Here is an 18,176-nt window from a genome sequence, read left to right as displayed (position 1 = left end):
ATCCAAACCCCTTGGATCTTAAAACAAGGAGAAATTAACCATCCCCCCTTCGTTCCCCCCACCAATCCCTGGTGAGTCCAGATCCAATCCCCTTGGATCTTAAAACAAGGAAAAATCAATCAGGTTCTTAAAAAGAGAGCTTTTAATTAAAGAGAGAAAAGTAAAAATCATCTCTGTAAAATCAGGATGGGAAATATTTTATAGGGTAATCAGATTCATATAGCCCAGAGGAACCCCCTCTAGCCTTAGGTTCAAAGTTACAGCAAACAGAGGTAAAATCCTCTCAGCAAAAAAAGGAACATTTACAAGTTGAGAAAACAAAAATAAGACTAACACGCCTTGCCTGGCTATTACTACAAGTTTGAAACATGAGAGACTGATTCAGAAAGATGTGGAGAGCCTGGATTGACGTCTGGTCCCTCTTAGTCCCAAGAGCGAACAACCCCCAAAACAAAGAGCAGAAACAAAGGACTTCCCTCCACCAAGATCTGAAAGTATCTTGTCCCCCCATTGGTCCTCTGGTCAGGTGTCAGCCAGGTTTACTGAGCTTCTTAACCCTTTACAGGTAAAAGAGACATTAACCCTTAACTATCTGTTTATGACATAAGTGACTTGCCCCATGTCACAGAAGTCCAAAGCAGATCTGGGAATAATGCTCAGGCCTCTGCATGCAGCCATATTGGTGTAACTGAAGCCCTGAGCCTCAGCAGGTGCCTCCCACGGGGCTAAAGCCCGGGCAGGTATTCCCGAGCTCTCAAACTTCTGAAGATTGTTGTATCTGGCTTGGAGAGTCAGTAAGTTTGGCTACCCCGTGATATAAATTAAAGTAATCTTTTTTTCTTTGAAATAAACTCTGGGAACCAAGCAAAACCCTTGATTTTGCAAACAGTTATACGCCTGCCTGACTTTACTTATATAGCTAGTCCCATTGAAGTTATGGAGCCGTAAGCATGTGATTAAAGTTATGCAAGTGTTTGCAGGATTAGGACTATAGTCATTTAAAAAAATGAACACAACTTTCTTTTGATTATGGCACCAAAATCTACCAGCTGAATGTAGAATGGGACAAATTGCAAATGGATGTATTTCCCCACGTAAAATAAAACATATTGGGATTATTCTCGCTGGCTAACAGAATACATCAGTGGTCACTCTATGTGTTGCACTCTCTCAACACACCTAATCTTAGTGTGGTCAGAGTTAAAGACATAGTAGTGGTAGACATATGTATAGTATTTGTACAAGAGAAAGCATGACATCTGAGGGCTGGTCCACACTATGGGGGGAAATCGATCTTAGATACGCAACTTCAGCTACGTGAATAACGTAGCTGAAGTCGAATATCTAAGATTGGATTACTCACCCGTCCTCACCGCGTGGGATCGATGTTCGCGGCTCTCCCTGTCGATTCCGCAACTCCGTTGGGGTTGATGGAGTTCCGAAATCAATATAAGCGCGCTCGGGGATCGATATATCGCATCTAGATGAGACGCAATATATCGATCCCCGAGCAATCGGTTTTAACCCAAATCTAGAGTGACTCTAGATTTGACAAAGCATTTGCTAGAGGAGATGGAGTCTGTGTGTCCTGGGGTAATATGATTGGCAAATCAAATATGTGAAATGAGGTGCTGTGCAGGTTAATGTCTTAACTGGTGATTTCCTGGATGTTTGATGATTGCATTGATACAAAATGCATTTGAACTACCTGTTTTCTTATGGGGCAATAATAAATGGGTTGGTGGTCAGAGATTGATGGTTTCTTCCACACTGCTCTAGATGAAAACTGTTTATGATATTTATTTTGTAAAAACTTCTTAATTTTTCTTACAGGTAGATAAAAAAGAGCAAATTCACATGGTAAGGTGAAAGAGTAATTGCTGAATAATTTTATTTAAAAATTACATGTAAAATTACCCTTTTTAGCTCATGGATTCATATATTATGTAATATTAAATATGATGTTTTTTGTATTATTTAATGTACAAATACAAAATAAGCCTGGAAAAATTGTTGGCACCCACCACACTCTTCTGAAAAGGTTGGGGACTACTGGCCACAAAAAGGTTGGGGACCACTGCTCTATGCACTGCCTCTTACTATGGGCTGCATGTTTAGTAATGATCCTCCCTGGTGAAGTCAATAGAACTATGCTGACTAAAACAGCTGAGGATCTGGCCTGATATATTTTGAGGTGGTATCATGTCCTCCCTCATGTGAAGCCAGAGCAGATAAGAGGTAACGGATAAAGTAGGGGGAGAGGGAGACATTTGACAGCAACGGTGGAATAGAGTCTAAATTGTGCTGTTGGAAAAGATCTGGGAGAGGTTAGCTGGAGAAGTACTAGCATCCACAGAAAGAAAGGTGGCAGCAACACTATGGAGACATTAGGAAAAGTGCAGGAGAGACTAGAGAGGACAGAGGTGTAGCTAGCCCTGTAACCATGATGTTGTGTATTTGGTTGTCACGGTTTTTGTTCCTATGGCAACTGAGTTAGATTATTAAAGGATAGCTCAGCCAGCTTCGGCAAACCTGAGACTAAATCTTATTGTGGAAATCCTGGGGTCCCATTTTTCCCCAAAACCACTGGTAATTGCTGAAAGATATCGGTTCCACAAAAGAGACCAAAAAGAAGATGAAACAGTTATACAATTTGTAGCAATTTTAAAAAAGCTAGCAGAACACTGAATTTAAAGAGATGTTAAATGATGCCCTGCGTGACAGGTTAGCGTGTGGCCTGTACAGTGAAGCTATACGGAAGTGCCTACTGACAGAGGCTCAGCTTACATAACAGAAGGCTGTTGATATTGCTATCTCCATGTAACTGGCTACAAGGGAGGCGCAATACATCGGTGCATCCCCTAGGGTGCAAAAAGTGTCACAAGAACCTACTCAGAAAACTGTGCAGAGTTAGGAATGTTACCGCTGTGGTAAGCCAGGTCACCAGGCATCAGAATGCTGGTGTAAGGACCTGGTGTGTCGACACTGTGGCAAAAAGGGACACATTGAGTGTGCCTGTAAACAAAAGAAAAAGAGGCCTGTGGTCTGGCCGACAAAAAGAGGAACCCTGCATATCCTAGAGCAGACCCAGGATGATCAAGGTGACACCTCACCGCAAGAGGAAGTGCCACTGCATGTTTTGTCTTTGGCAGTGGGCTCACATGAATACTGGGTAACCCCGTTGTTGGATGGCAAACCTATATGCATGGAACCGGACACCGGTGCAGCCGTCTCGCTGGTCTCCGAGACTGTGTATAAAGAAAAGCTACAGCATCTTCCACTTAAGGCAACAAAAACTGTTCTGAAGAAGACATATACGGGAGAAGCTGTGCCCATGTTGGGCACTACTGATGTTAAGGTGGAGCTCAATGGACAGACTGCTAAATTGCCACTGTCTGTGGTGAGAAGTAACTACCCAGCCTTAATGGGCAGGTCTTGGCTTGGGAAGATTCAGCTGAACTGGGCAGAAGTGCACCAGATGACTAAAGAAGAAACCAGTCTAACCCCTATACTAAGGAAACATGCTGCTGTTTTTGGAGAGGATTTGGGAAGTATGAAGGGAATCACTGTGACATTGAACATTAAACCTGACAGTCCACCAAAATATCTGAAAGCCCGAACTGTGCCATATGCCATCAGGCCAAAAGTTGAAGCAGACCTGGAGCGCCTCGTCACCAATGGAGTCCTAATACCAGTTACCCATAGCCCATGGGCCACTCCTATCATTCCAATAGTGAAGAAAGATGGCTCTCTCTGGATTTGCAGTGATTTTAAAGGTGCTGTCAACCCAGTGTTGTGTGCAGAGCAATACCCGCTTCCCTGCATCGTTGACCTCTTCACAGGCCTGGCTGGGGGACAAAAGTTCAGTAAGTTTGATCTGAGTCAAGCATATTTACAGATGCAAGTCAATGAAAAGTCCCAAGAGCTGTTGACTATTGTGACTCATAAGAGGCTTTATCGATACTGTCGCCTACCCTTCGGAATAACGTCTGCTCCCACCCTGTTCCAGAGGGCTATGGACCAGATCTTGTGTGGCTTGTCAGGAGTTCAGTGTTATCTGGATGATATCCTGGTCACTGGAAGGAATGAAGAGGATCACTTAAAGAATTTAGAGGCTACCCTACAAAGACTGGAAGAGTATGGCCTACGAGTTCGCAAAGACAAGTGTGAATTCTTCAAGCCCTCTGTTGAATATTTGGGACACATCATTGATTCTGCAGGTCTTCATAAGGCCCCTGCAAAAGTTAAAGCTATTGTGGAGGCTCCCCCACCTCGAAATGTAAGCCAGCTGCGCTCGTTTCTAGGACTACTGAACTATTATGGAAAGTTCATCTCACAGTTAGCCACACTGCTAAAACCACTTCATGAGCTCCTTGGGCAGAACAAGGCCTGGAAGTGGACTGAAGCCTGTGATGTTGCATTTAACAAAGCTAAGGATGCATTGCTAAATTCTGAAGTTCTAACGTACTTTGATCCATCCTTACCCCTACAATTGGCCTGCGATGCCTCCCCTTATGGAGTGGGAGCAGTCGTGTCACACATTATGCCTTCGGGAGAAGAGAGACCTATTGCTTTTGCTTCATGCACTCTAAGCAAAGCAGAAACTAACTATGCCCAAATCGAATGTGAGGCATTAGGAATTGTTTTTGGAATTCGGAAGTTTCATCAGTACCTGTTTGAGCGGAAGTTTACTCTTCTCACAGACCGTCGACCTCTGATGTCAATTTTTGGACCCTACACCGGCATTCCTCCATTAGCTGCTAGTCGTATGCAACGTTGGGCATTGTTACTTTCAGCACACACATATGAAATCAAATATCGGAAATCCACTCTGCACGGCAATGCAGATGGCCTCTCAAGGTTGCCTTTGCCGGTCAAACATCAAGACAGTGCCCAAAAGGAAATCTTCTACTTTGAACAGATAGAGAATACACCCATCACTGCTACTCAGATAAAGAAGGCAACTCACGTTGACCCAGCATTGTCCCAAGTTATGGACCTCGTGGTGCATGGAAAATCTCGACAAACCTCTCTGGTCTCACCCGACCTTGTTACCTACATGTCCAGGAGGATGGAGTTATCGGTCCAATCTGGTTGGTTGTTGTGGGAGAGACATGTCATTATTCCACCACCACTGATATCACAGGTGTTAGAACAGCTACATTCCGGTCACTGTGGAATAGTGCGCATGAAGGAAATTGCACGAAGCTATTTTTGGTGGCCTGCATTGGACAGTGCTATTGAAGAGAAAACAAAAGCTTGTATGTTATGTCAGGGTGTGAAGAATGCACCCCTACACCCATGGGACTGGCTTGAAAACCCATGGCAACGTATTCACATTGACTTCGCTGGGCCCCTTGAAGGAAGTATGTTCTTGATGGCAGCAGATGCCCATTCTAAATGGCCAGAAGTCTCTATAATGCAGTCCACTACTGCAGAGAATACTATCCGAAAACTACAGGGACTCGTTTTGGTCTGCCAGAACAACTTGTGAGCGACAACGGACTGCAGTTCATCTCTCAGGAGTTTCAAAATTTTATGAAGGCAAATGGGATACACCACATCACGTCAGCACCATATCATCCATCCACCAGTGGATTAGCTGAAAGATTTGTGCAGACAATGAAACACGTTTTGAAATCAGCAAGGGGACAACACTCCATTCAAAAGCGTCTGGATACCTTCTTACTTTCCTACAGAAACACACATCATGCTATGACCCAGGCATCCCTGGCCTTTCTAATGATGGGACAACAGCTGCGCACTTGCTTAGATCTGCTGAAACCTTCTGAATCCCAACAAATTGTGCAACATCAGCAGCAATATCAAGTCATCAGACGGGCACCCAGAGCAAAAGACGGAACCTTTAGCCCGGGACAGCCAGTTTTGGCTCAGATTATACTTCCAGAGCTAAATGGATCCCTGCCATGATCATACTCAAACAGGACCTGTTTCCTACACAGTCCGGACTGCAGAGAATCTTACCTGGCGGCGACATGTAGATCAGCTGTTGCCAGGTCATGCCAGTCCTCAGGACACATCTGCAGTTGCGTGGTCTGACTTCACCTCTTCTGGTGAGACACCGAATCACGAATCACCTGTTCCTGACTGTTCTCCTCCGTTACTGCCAGTGGCTGAGATACCCCTTTGCCCAGCACGAGCTGATACCACCTCCTCACCTGTTCGTGCTGCGGACCCTGAGCCCATGGTACTTTCGGGTGCAACACCATCAGAAGTTCGCTGTAATCCACCTAGAGACAGAAGGCCTCCTTATCAGCTGGATCTTTAGCTAGGGCGAACCCACGGTTATGGGGCAAAATAATCCCCAGGGTTTAGCCGGTAATGGAGGCAGTCTACCCTCCTTCTCTAGTCTAGTGTGTTTTTTATTTAGGAGAGGTGTTCTTATTACGGGGGGAGGAATATGTTGTGTATTTGGTTGTCACGGTTTTTGTTCCTATGGCAACTGAGTTAGATTATTAGGGGATAGCCCAGCCAGGTTCGGCTGGTTAGGCGAGCTCTGTGTCTGTAAATAAATGGTAGTTTTGTTAGCTGTCTGCTGTCTGACCTCAAGTGATTTCTTCCTAAACTGGCTGCCCCCAAGGATATAACACATGAGAGTGGGGAAGCCATGCGGGCTGTGGGATGCTCTGGAGGAGAGTTGAGGCTGGAATGCGGAGGGTAGCTCAGTCAGTATGCAGTGAAGCAACAATATTTCAAGTGCTCCTTATGGGGGATGAGCCAGGATGCGGAGGTTACAGTGGGGAAGTAAGAAAGTCACGTGTGCTCAAGGGAATGAGCAGGGCTGCTGGGGCCAGGGAGGAGAATGAATGGTAGGGTGGGAGGAGGCTGGCAGCCATTAACTCACCCCTGCCATCAGGGACCTGATGAACTTCCTGTGGATTTTCAGAGCGCAGGGCCGGGGCAGCAAACCACAGGGTGTCTGTTGCCAGGAAAATCAGGGCAGGGCTTGTGGTCTCTTGATTTCTTCTCCAGAGCATCTTCTCTGCCTTCCCACAGCCCCACACCAGTCTGCCTGCACTCTAGCCTGCCCCCTGCCTCCTTGCTCTCAGGAACAGCAGGGATGTGTGTGAGGAGAGCTGGCCAATAGCTGATTGATCGGGGCAGTTCCAGTGGGGAATTAAGTTAGATGATTATTGTAACATGTCTGATCCAAACTGTGAACGTCATTTGGTTTTGTGCCTTCCATTTAGAGTGCTACGTGTCATTCTGTGTGGGACTGTCAGTGTGACCTTGAGAAGGTCAGTCTGTTCCACATGCTGCATTGCCAAGAAGGGATGATGAAAGAGCCACTGAGGGCCATCAACTTTGAATGACACATGAGGACTGGCCCGCCTCAGGGGACATGGGATTCCTTCATATCAGACTCACATGCCTGGGGGGTCCGAATTTTGCAGTCTGGGCACATGGCAAACAGCACCAGAGAGAGAGGATGCTCTCTGAAAATGTGGAGGCTGTCCACCACATGTCAGAAGTCCAGCTGGAGGGAGGGAGGGAGAGAGAGTAAGAGGGTCTCTGCCTGAAAAGTTGACCAGACCTTTGACTCACAGAAGGGGTCAGATTGGACGGAGGAAGTGTGCCTTGGGACTGTTGGTTGTTTTGCAAAGATCTGTAACTCTCTTGTGCTTTCCTGAAAGTAAAAATGACACGTGTTCCTTACTTGACTGTCACGTTGTTCTTGAAGGGGTTAGTTAGGAAGCTCAGAACGCTCATAGTAAGGTAAAGCTTTTAGCGACTGGGGGCTCGGGAAGGCTGGGGCACTGATTTGGGGAATACAAGAGTCTGGGCTGTGGAGCCCCATATCCCAAGGAAAGGTGACAGACATGGTATCGGTGCTGGGAGTGTGCCAAAGACCCAGAGCTAGGAACAGTGGCCTGGCTCTAACCAGACCCAGGGGGCTTAGAAGTGCATGGGATCCGGCGGTCAGGTCCCCTCAGCAGAGTGGTGTCCATCCAGAGAAGAGCCAGCTTTGTGACAGTGACAAATAAAGGAATAAAGGGGATAACTCAATATTTAAGAAATAAGCCACTTTTCAAATGTAATGAGTGTGTGTGTGTGTGTGTGAGAGAGAGAGAAAGAGGGAAAGGAAGAGAGTCTGATGGAAAATCTGATGGAAAATTCAGTTGGCCTCTGAAGAGTTGATCGGCTACACGTGGAAAGTAAATTCACTTGTAAATTGTGAAATGGAGGGATTATAAATCCTGCTTTCAGTGGAAATCTCAACGCAGCCTGAACTTTGGAGTTGCTACAGATGCCTCCATAATTTCACCGCTTCAAATGCAGCTGACGTGGATAGTGGTTGTAAGCAGTTTCTAGCTGCTGACTATTCAGTGGCCTATGTGAAATGACTTGATAATTTCAATCCATTTCCTTATGGAAAGGTGTCCCCATCACAATGGGCATTACCCTCACATTGGCAGTCTCCACAGAGAGGAGGACATTCAGCTGAAAACGTTAAAATCCACAAAAAGACTGTAGTGTGTGTTGAAACAACAGCAAATTCCTGGCTCCGTCTTGCTCAATGTGTGTAAAATAGGGTGACCAGATGTCCTGATTTTATAGGGACCGTCCCAATTTTTGGGTCTTTATCTTATGTAGACTCCGATTACCCCCCACCCTGTCCTGATTTTTCACATTTGCTGTCTGGTCACCGTAGTGTAAAATCTTATTCACCACCCGCCCTGCGCCACAGGAATGAACTTTGAGAGAAAGAGAATTCCTCCGATATTTTTGGTATCTAGCTATTCTGAGTGCTCTTCTCTGAGAACTTGTTTACAGTATAGCGTGTGTCAGCCTCTTAAACAGATACGATTTCAATGGATGGTATAGCTGCTGAGATTTTAGCCCTCACTTGGGTATAGATGGAATACATACCGCTGTGTGTGAATAGTTTGTACAGTATATTAGTCAAGGCATGCATTGCAAAGCCCAGTGTCGTTCACAGAGTGTGGGATACTGGTCAAGAGTCAGAACCATCTTTCTGTGCCATATTAAATCAAATGCTAGAGGATGTTTCAACTCATGGAGAAAACAGATCCCAACATGGCATCTTGATTAAAGTGGAGGCTAGTTGGATTACGATGGCAGGTAGCATTGTGGGCCATGTCTTCTAGAGACAGCACCTCAATGTTAGAAATGTAGGTGATCATGAGCCACTTTGTAGAACTCTATGGATCACATTTAACCTGTAGGTGGTGCTTCGTCACCCTTGATACAAACAATGTACATTGCAATAGAGTAAATTGTGTATGTTGTGGTGTTACATAGAGAATGGTATGCTTTTTGCTGTTGAATTATCTCTTGCATCTATTTCAAGGGGGATTTGTTTTTCCTTGGAGCTTGTTTTTATTTACAGTACTATAAGAAATATGTGGTAGCCAAGGACTTAACCATTCTCACTATGCTAGGTTAGGAGAAACAGGATACATGGGGATTTGGTGCATTACATGTGCCTAAAATGAACAGACAGATATGCTGCACTCCATGGTCACAAAAGCACAATCCTCTACCACTTGGCCTACAGAACAAAGAATCTCCATTAGCTGTTAATGGTACAGAGACTATGACACAGAAGTGAGCAGTTCTGATTCACATCCAGTAGTAGGTATATGATACATACTCAAATTAATTCCACATGCTCATGCCTTAGTCAAAGGAATGGTAAACATGCTGCAAAGCCATAACTCACAAGAGCAAGCTGTATCTCACCAGCCTTACTGGCAGTGCCACAGGGCCTACAAAGGCAGCAGATACATTGGAAGAAATGAGATGGAAAAACAGATAACATTCAGAGGCTATTCCTAGAAGCAGAAAAGAAAAGAAAAAAAAATCCTTGCTGGGCTTGGCAGTTGGATTATGCAGCTGCCAAGCTCCTTGCCTCCTTCCTCAAATATCCCAATGACTTGTGCACTGCATTTAAAATATGATCTCATACTGAGTGATTTATATTGGTGATTGATGATTGATACAATGAGCTGTATGGAGGGGGAGGGTGGTGAATGTGTTGCTCAGGATTTGTTAAGTCAACAAATTCCTGCTGGCTATTGCAAAGGTTTTAAAATACGTATATTTTCTTTCTAAGTAAATATTCTGTCTCTCTGTCCTTCTCCTTGCCTCTGTCTATCTCTTTCTTTGTCTCTTTCTGTCAAAATAAATCTGTCTGCCATGTACTGTAGTTAACTCAAAATACTGCCAACATTAAATGTGCCCAGACATTTTTATTAATGCATTAAACTTGCGTGATATTTTAGGCATTATAATTTACCAAGCTTACACCAAGATGGCATTTGAAACTAATGTGAGCTATTAATTTTTTTTTAAAATGATACCTAATAATTGTCAGTTGACACTGAAATGACTGTTTCGTTAACTGACAGCATGATGCCTAAAACCTTTTACGTTTTCAAAGTTTTAGTAAATATCCCATGCCCATTGTGTTTACAGGCATCTCATTATGAATTTACTGCTTAAATAATGATATGTACCTGTGTCAATAAAGGGGCAAATTTTGTAAGTTACTTCCTAGTGAACTGCCAACGTGATTTTGGGCTGCATACACTTTAAGGCATGCCTCTCTCACTGCTTATCTAGTGCTTCTGTACTGGGGATGTGGTGCTTGATTCTGGAAACTGTAATGCCCGAAAGATGTTGACATATTTGGGGAAATTCAGATGAATTCTACAAATAATCATTCCAGCCCCTTGAACTTGACTTTCAGGAGGAGTGGAAGTGAACTAAATACTTTGGCTGGTGTAATAATAATAATAGATATATCTATCTCCTAGAACTGGAAGGGACCTTGAAAGGTCATTAAGTCAAGTCCAGCCCCCTACCTTCACTAGCAGGACCAAGCACTGATTTTTGCACCAGATCCCTAAGTGGGCCCCTCAAGGATTGAACTCACAACCCTGGGTTTAGCAGGCCAATGCTCAAACCACTGAGCTATCCCTCCCTAAATTAGTGTAGACCCGTGGACTTTAATGGAATTATACTGATTTACCCCAGTTAAGGATATGGTCCAGAGAGTAAGAGAAATTATTTTGTGCAAAGCATACTAAAAAGTAGTGGGTTGGAATTAAAAGAAAAATGAAACTGCACATAGATTTGGGGACACTTTATTGGTTGGATTAAGCTGCTCTGCATCAGTGGTTCTTAACCAAGAGTACACGTACCCCTGGGGATATGCAGAGGTCTTTCAGGGGGTACTCAACTAAGTGTTTTTCAACCTGCAGATTGCAGCCCCCCAGGAGGTCATGGGATGGGTTTAGGGGGGTCACAAGTGCAGGGCTGGCATTAGGGGATGGAAAGCAGGGCAACTGCCCAGGGTCTCGCATCACTGGGGACCTTGTGAAGCAATGTTCCCTCTAATTTTTCCCATCCACGTGCGGATGAGTTTTATTATGTGCACCGTATATGATGTATGGCAAGGGTGGGGCCAGGGAGTTCAGAGTGTGGGAGGAGGCTCAGGGCTGGGCCAGAGGGTTAGGGTACGGGAGGATGAGGGCTCTAGCTGGGGGTGCGGGCTCTGGGGTGGGGCAAGGGATGAAGGGTTTGGCATGCAGGCTACTCTGGGGCTGCAGCAGGGAGAGAGGACTCCCCCCAGCACTCTCTCCCTGCAGCAGCGCCTGGGCTGGGGAAGAGCGTCTCTTCCAGCCGCTCTGGTGCTGGGGCCAGGGGAAAGGCGTTTCTCCCCACCGCAGCCCTGGAGCTGGGAGGGAGAAGCATCTCACCCCACGTAGCCCCAGGGCTGGGGGTGAGAGGCATTTCTCCTCGCCACGCTGCAGCCCCAAGGCTGAGGGAGTTGCCGCAGCCCTGCACACCCCAATCACCCCCATCATCACCCTCACCACACCGCACTGACCCCATCTCACCCCACTACCATCTTCTAGGCCCACCTGTGGCCACGCCCCTGAGTGCAGTGAGCACACCTGCTAATTAAATGTGCAGCCCTTGGTGGCCTCCTGCGTGGTTGCGCAGGTGCACACCTTAGAGGGAACATAGCCATGAAGCTAAGTTACCTGTTGCAGCCCTGACGCCTGAGGCTCAGGCTTCAGACAAGGCTCACAAGTGAAAAACAGGCCCAAGTATCACACTGAAATGTAAGTACAATATTTATATTCTAATCAATTTATTTTATAATTATAGGGTAAAAATGAGAAAGTAAGCACTTTGTCAGTAATAGTGTGCTGTGACACTTTTGTATTTTTGTCTGATTTTGTAAGCAAGTAGTTTCTAAGTGAGGTGAAACTTGGGGGTACACAGGGCAAACTGGCCTCCTGAAAGGGGTATGGTCGTCAGGAAAAGTTGAGAACCACTGCTCTACACTAACCCCTCCAGCTGAGTGATCACCAATAACTAAATTTCCGCACTATTCATATTACAGGTTGCCTGCTATCCCAGTTGCTCTTCGACACAGCCCTGGAACTGTTGGCATGCACAAACCAGGGCTGTGTGGATATAATGAGTATAAAGACTGGGCATATTGAACAAAGAATTATGTTGTATGCAGATGCTGCGCTAGTTCTACTCCCTAACCTACAGAAATCCATACCCAAATTATTAGAATTCATTGAAAGGTTCAGGGGCTTGTCCAGATGGGTGGTGGGTATAATAGGCCAGGGGAGGCAGGGCGATGAGGAGGTGAGCTGGGGTTGAGAGGTCTGGCAGGGGAGTGAGGAGGCGAGCGGCTGGCATGGAGTCTCATGGCGGGCACGGGGGTCTGGTGGGGGAGTGAGGAGGTGAGCAGCGGGTGGGAGGGTGGTGGGGAGGTACACGGGAAGAGATGGCAGGGAGAGGCCAAGCAGGGAGTGAGTGGAGCAGGTGTGGAGTGCAGAGAGAGCCGGGGATGAAGAGGTGGAACAGGGAGCTAGGCTTCCCCAGGGGAAGCTTCACCTGCCATCCATGGATATACAATCCAAGATGTTAGGATTAGCTAAATAGGCATACAAGGTCTTGCTTAGTCAGTGAGGTTTCCAATGGCATTAAAATATTTAGGAATCCTAGTCCTCAGAGATTTAAAGCAAATAACTCAAATCCATTTAGACCTGATTATCTCACAAGTCACCAATGACCAGAGTAAATGGGAAACTGTACACCTCGGCCTCTGAGGAAAAACAAACACAGTACAATGGACACACTACCCAGAATAATATATGTGCTCAGGGGTCTCCCACACCAAATACCCCAACCCTTTTATCAGAAAATCTCCTTTAAGTGATTTCCTTAAAACTAGTGTATGGAGAATGGGGAACCACCCACGCAATTCCTTTAAAAGACTTCAGCTACTGGTTGAACTAGGGCAATTAGATTCCCAAATCTGTGGCTGTTCCATCATGCCTTTATAATAAGCTGGGCCATGCAATGGGCATACGCTATCACAAATAAAACGCCTACACAGGTGAGTGTCAAGAAGAAGCTGCCATTCCTTTTACCACACACAGCTATATTAGGCCCTGGATACTGTAGATACCATAACGATCTAATCCCCGCCATCCATACAGACCATCAGTGATGGGCCAATTTAGCATGCCACCCAAATTCCACCTTCTTCTCACATAGAGTTCCCAGTCTGGGGGGAATCCCATGCTAAAAACTGGGGGGAAGATAAAGTGGAAAACTGGATGGAATGTGGCATGCTATATAGGTCCCACTTAATAACTGAAGGCTGGATCACACCACTGACTTCTCCACAACCCCAATACAACATGCCAAGTACTGCACTATGGTAACACATTCAGATCTGTCACCTCAGAATTTGGCCTGGAAGCACCCGCACTGTCCGAAGTGCTTGAACTCCTCCAGTTTTACGGAGAGCTATACTATATCCCCAGACTGTCAGCTACACTGTGTGAGAGCCTAATAGCCCATCAGAGAGTTCATATAGTTGCAAGTAGGCCAAAATAGACCAAAGAACCGGCAATCGATATCTCACCCCCATAGCAGAATACGGCAATCAGAAAAAGAAATGACGTTGGACCCCTCTTTATGTCTCATTCAACAAAAATATCCTCTTTAGGGGGTATTGGTCAGCACAAAGACTTTACAAAATTAAAGCTGTCCCCAAAGATCTATGTTGGAAGTGTGGGGATGGAGGAGCTACACTTGCATATGTGTTTGGGACGTGCCCAGTTGTTTCAAGCTTCTGGGATGGCATTAAGACCTGAATTAACATGGTCCTAGAGACTTTGCTCGAGTTACAGCAGATACCTGAACATTGAGTCGTGCAAAGGGCAAACCCCAGAAAAAATTGACTCCGTCTGGGACAGTTTCCTGGCGTCTAAAGATCCCTGCAGGCAGTCTGGATAAAAAGCAGGAGATAAATCCTTATGTTCCCTCCTCATCCCCTCTCCTCTTAGGGTATGTCAGCACAGGAGCCAGAAGGTGTAATTTCCAGCTGGAGGAGACATATCAGTACTAGCTGTGATTGAGCTAGCATGCTAAAAATAGACAGGGAGCAGGAGGGACCAGCTGTCCTGAGCAGAGTTCCAGCTGAAACCCTAGGCACATGCTCAGAGCAGCTAGTCCCCCCTGCTACTCACACTGCACTTGAGCTGTAAATCACACCTGCCAGCTCCAATGAAAGAGCTCTCATATTATTTGGGTATGCTCAAATAAGGAGAAAAGAGGGAGTGAGAGGTTTTTTTGTTTTGTGAGACAGATGCAGAAGGCAGAGAAGAAAAGTATGAAATTGATCCTGTCATTTTACAGTTGGTATTTAAAATCCAGGCTTTCCCCAATGGTATCTAGCCATCAGGATTATTTCCTCTTCAACACTCAGCACACTTTGGATAATATATGCACTTGAATGAATATTAATTATGCAAAATGCTATGACATACTGATATAGCTTGGGTAGCATGGTGCAGCAACCATCTGATACTGGTTTGGTGGCCTCAATCCAGTTGGCAATGGTCATGACAGCCAATATCACAACTGCCTCCCTCTCTTTGTTTGCAGCCTCACAACCAGGCCAGGGCCTCGATGACACTATTTAGCTTTCATATGACACTTTTCACCTGTAGGTCTCAGAGCACTTTATAAGGATCAGGGTCATTATCCTCATTTCCAGCTGAGGACACTGAACATGAAGCTAGGTTAGTGACCGACCCCAGATCAGAAACTCCGGCATCCCAAAATGCTGTGAAATGTGACTGGACCCTGCTTCCATAATGTGAGGAAACAAAAGCCTGGATCTCAACAACCTTGAACTCTGGGACAGTCAGGATAGGAAGCTGAGCTGTGTGAGTCTCACCCATTTTGTTTTTAAGTCAACCTGCCTCATCCTTCCAGCCTGCAGGGAGAAACTTCCCCATCTGTCATGCATATGTGTGTACAGAAAATATTTGATTAAATTTGAGAAAACTCTGATAGTTGATAACTTTTTGAACTCTACTTGCCCAGAAGTGATTAACATAAAGATTCTCCCAGGCAGTTCAGAGGCTTTGTCCCATATTCTGGTGGGGTCAGGCTATGTCACTGAATCTCTGACATGTGTTTTGCTCTCTGTGGTGGCATAGGAAAGGACGGCTACACTTGTTCCTATCCAGAAGAAGCAACATACGAGCACATTAGCTCTGGATGAACTATGGTTTTCAGTTGAGTTTGGATCTTAACTTGAGTGATAGGCCTAAAGCATGCAACCAAAAAGAATGAGATCACAAGAAAGAGACATTGTCTGTGCTAAACTTGTAGTGACCCTGGAAATACCAGTGTTATCTGATTTAAGGTTTGGGTTGAGATAATAGAAATAAAGAAAATATGGTTAATTGTGCTCCAGGTGCAGTAAATAATGGTTTTGTTTAGTTAATTATAAATGAATGTATAGTTTAGTAGTTAGAAAGGAATATAGCAAAATGCAATAAGAAGGAAACCAGAGGGCAGGGTTCAACCCTAAAACTCCTAGCTTTAACTAAGGTCCAGTAACTGGCAGTGACATCACTTGTGTATAAAACAGCCAGGTTTTCTGGGGGCTCTTTGTTAGAGCTTTTCCTTACCCCTCTGGATAGGGTGACCAGATGTCCCAATTTTATAGGGACAGTCCCAGTTTTGGGGTCTTTTTCATAGACGGTCTCCTATTACTCCCCACCCCTGTCCCGATTTTTCACGCTTGCTGTCTGGTCACCCAACGTCTGGAGGAGGCTGTGATGGGACAGTACCTCCCAGGCTTGATCCTGTTATGGGTATTTTGGCCAGTGCTTATAACTGAATTACTGTTGGGTACAGAATATGGGTAGATAGGCTGAGTCATGTTAATGCTTAATAAACTGATTAGGTGCTAAGCACTCTGGTGAGGTACTGAGTTCCACTGACTCCCGTTCAAGGCACTAGACGATCAATGCCTCCCAGGACTGGGTCCGTAACATTGCACTGCAGCAGCTAAACACTAAAAAACACAAATCAGATCATGCCTACCCCAGCCATTGCAAGATTGTTATGGCTGTGGGCTGGATTCAAGCTGTAATGGTCAGCAGAGAATACCCCTTCTGGAAGGCAACACCTTACTGGCATAAAGCCAGCATAGCCAACTCTGGTGCCAGCCAACCCCACCATCCCCAGAGTAGGGGGCAGTCTGGGGGCTAGTGGAGCTCCACTCTTCTAATTCTACCCTGGCATAACTTACAGCAACTCCTAGGTTGCTCTAGCAGATACTGGGGCTGGGCTGACACCAAATTAGGAAGTCTTAACTGGCTCCACAAAGCGGAGAAGCAAATCTTCTGTTTTCATGGATTTTGTTCATTGTGGTTTTAATTGTCCCAGGCAATGGAGCTTCCACAATTTGCCGTGAGAGCCTATTCTACAGTCTAAAAGTTCTCACACAAAAGAGTCTAGTCTCTTGCGGGCTGTAATACTTTGGTCTCAATTCCATTGTTGGGTTTGGTGCACGGATGCTGGGTGATGCTAGTGGCTTGTGATAGACAGGAGGTCAGACTAGATGATCTGGTTGTCCCTTCTGGCCTTTATGACTCACTCTATGACTCACTCTTAGGAACATAGGAACTGCCATGCTGGGTCAGACCCAGGGTCCATCACGACTATTATCCTGCCTCTGACATGGTTCCACTAAATAAGGACATTCCACTAGAGAAATAGATCACATTATGAAACAGGACATCAAAATATCTCAAGAGAATCTGCTTCAATACAGAAATAAAATCTCCTCTGACTACATACCTAGTTGTCGCCTACTCCTCTCTCCTCCCTTCCCCTCACACACACATTGGAAACCATACTGGGTATCAGTAAAATTTCTTCCCATACTCAATAGGGACTGCATCCGAACAGAAATCTTTCCTGAACCCCCTCTTATGGCCTTCCAGTCTTGCAAAGTTCATCATCAGAAGTAAGCTCGTCATAGACCAGGACACACCAACTCAAGGCATACCATACCCTGCCGGTACAAGATGCAAAACCTGCAGACATATCTCCATTGCTGTGATGATCACCACCCTCCACAACATTCTTTCAAGATCTATGGGTCCTACACATGCCTATCACCACACTGGTGTACCTCATCCAATGCACTAAATGCACCAATAACAACTATGTGAATGAAACCAAACAGACAATCACTATGCTCTCCAGTGAACTCGCACAGAAAAATTATAAAAGACAAAAACACCCTTATCACCTGTGGGTGATCACTTCTTACAAAGCAATCACTCCATAGCTGACCTCTCAGCTCTCACCCTCAAAGGAAACCTGCACAACATCTTCACAAGATGAGCCTGGGAACTTCAATTCATAACTCTGCTGGACACTAAAAACCGTGGACTTAAGAGAGTTTTATGGTTGTGTGGCTCATTACAACAATTTGTAACACATCCTGCTGCCTGCTAGCCCTTAATTGCTCACTTCATGTAAATGGTATCCTCCAATATGTGTGAACCCCTTCTGCTTAACAATCTGTCCCACCTTGTATTTTGCTATGACATTCACGTTACCTTCTCCAGACCTGAAGAAGAGCTCTGTGAAGCTCGAAAACTTGTCCCTTCCACCAACAGAAATTGGTCCAATAAAAGATATTATTTCACCTACCTTGTCGCTCTCAATTGTTTCCATATCAGTCAGGCACACAACCTGTTCAGGCTCATATGTAATTCCCACTAGGCATCTATCTGCATCTTTAGGTGGCTAAATAGAGCTGGTCAGAAAATGTTCTG

At 45.3% G+C, this 18,176-nt stretch overlaps 1 protein-coding gene and 1 long non-coding RNA gene across 6 annotated transcripts in view; one reads left to right on the top strand and one right to left on the bottom strand.

The window, feature by feature from the left end:
* The window catches only part of TMEM273 (transmembrane protein 273), a 40,355-nt gene that overhangs the window by 12,699 nt on the left and 9,480 nt on the right, over nucleotides 1–18,176 (bottom strand). Inside the window, exon 5 of one of the 5 annotated variants that reach the window (XM_030569906.1) lies at nucleotides 6,212–6,251. The exons of the other annotated variants lie outside the window; for them this stretch is intronic. Within the exon in view, the coding sequence (XP_030425766.1) occupies nucleotides 6,230–6,251 (22 nt within the window). The 3' untranslated portion in view covers nucleotides 6,212–6,229. Of the gene's footprint in view, nucleotides 1–6,211; nucleotides 6,252–18,176 lie in introns of those variants that run through there. 5 annotated transcript variants of the gene reach the window in all.
* Nucleotides 618–12,116, top strand: LOC115654975. Its single transcript, XR_004001311.1, has 3 exons — nucleotides 618–630; nucleotides 4,232–4,243; nucleotides 12,027–12,116. It is a non-coding gene; the product is annotated as an uncharacterized LOC115654975 (long non-coding RNA).

The sequence above is a fragment of the Gopherus evgoodei genome, chromosome 7 (genome assembly GCF_007399415.2).
Source record: "Gopherus evgoodei ecotype Sinaloan lineage chromosome 7, rGopEvg1_v1.p, whole genome shotgun sequence".
NCBI lineage: Eukaryota > Metazoa > Chordata > Testudines > Testudinidae > Gopherus > Gopherus evgoodei.
The sequence above is the reverse complement of the archived record's forward strand: the minus strand, read 5'-3'. Positions and strand labels throughout refer to the sequence as shown.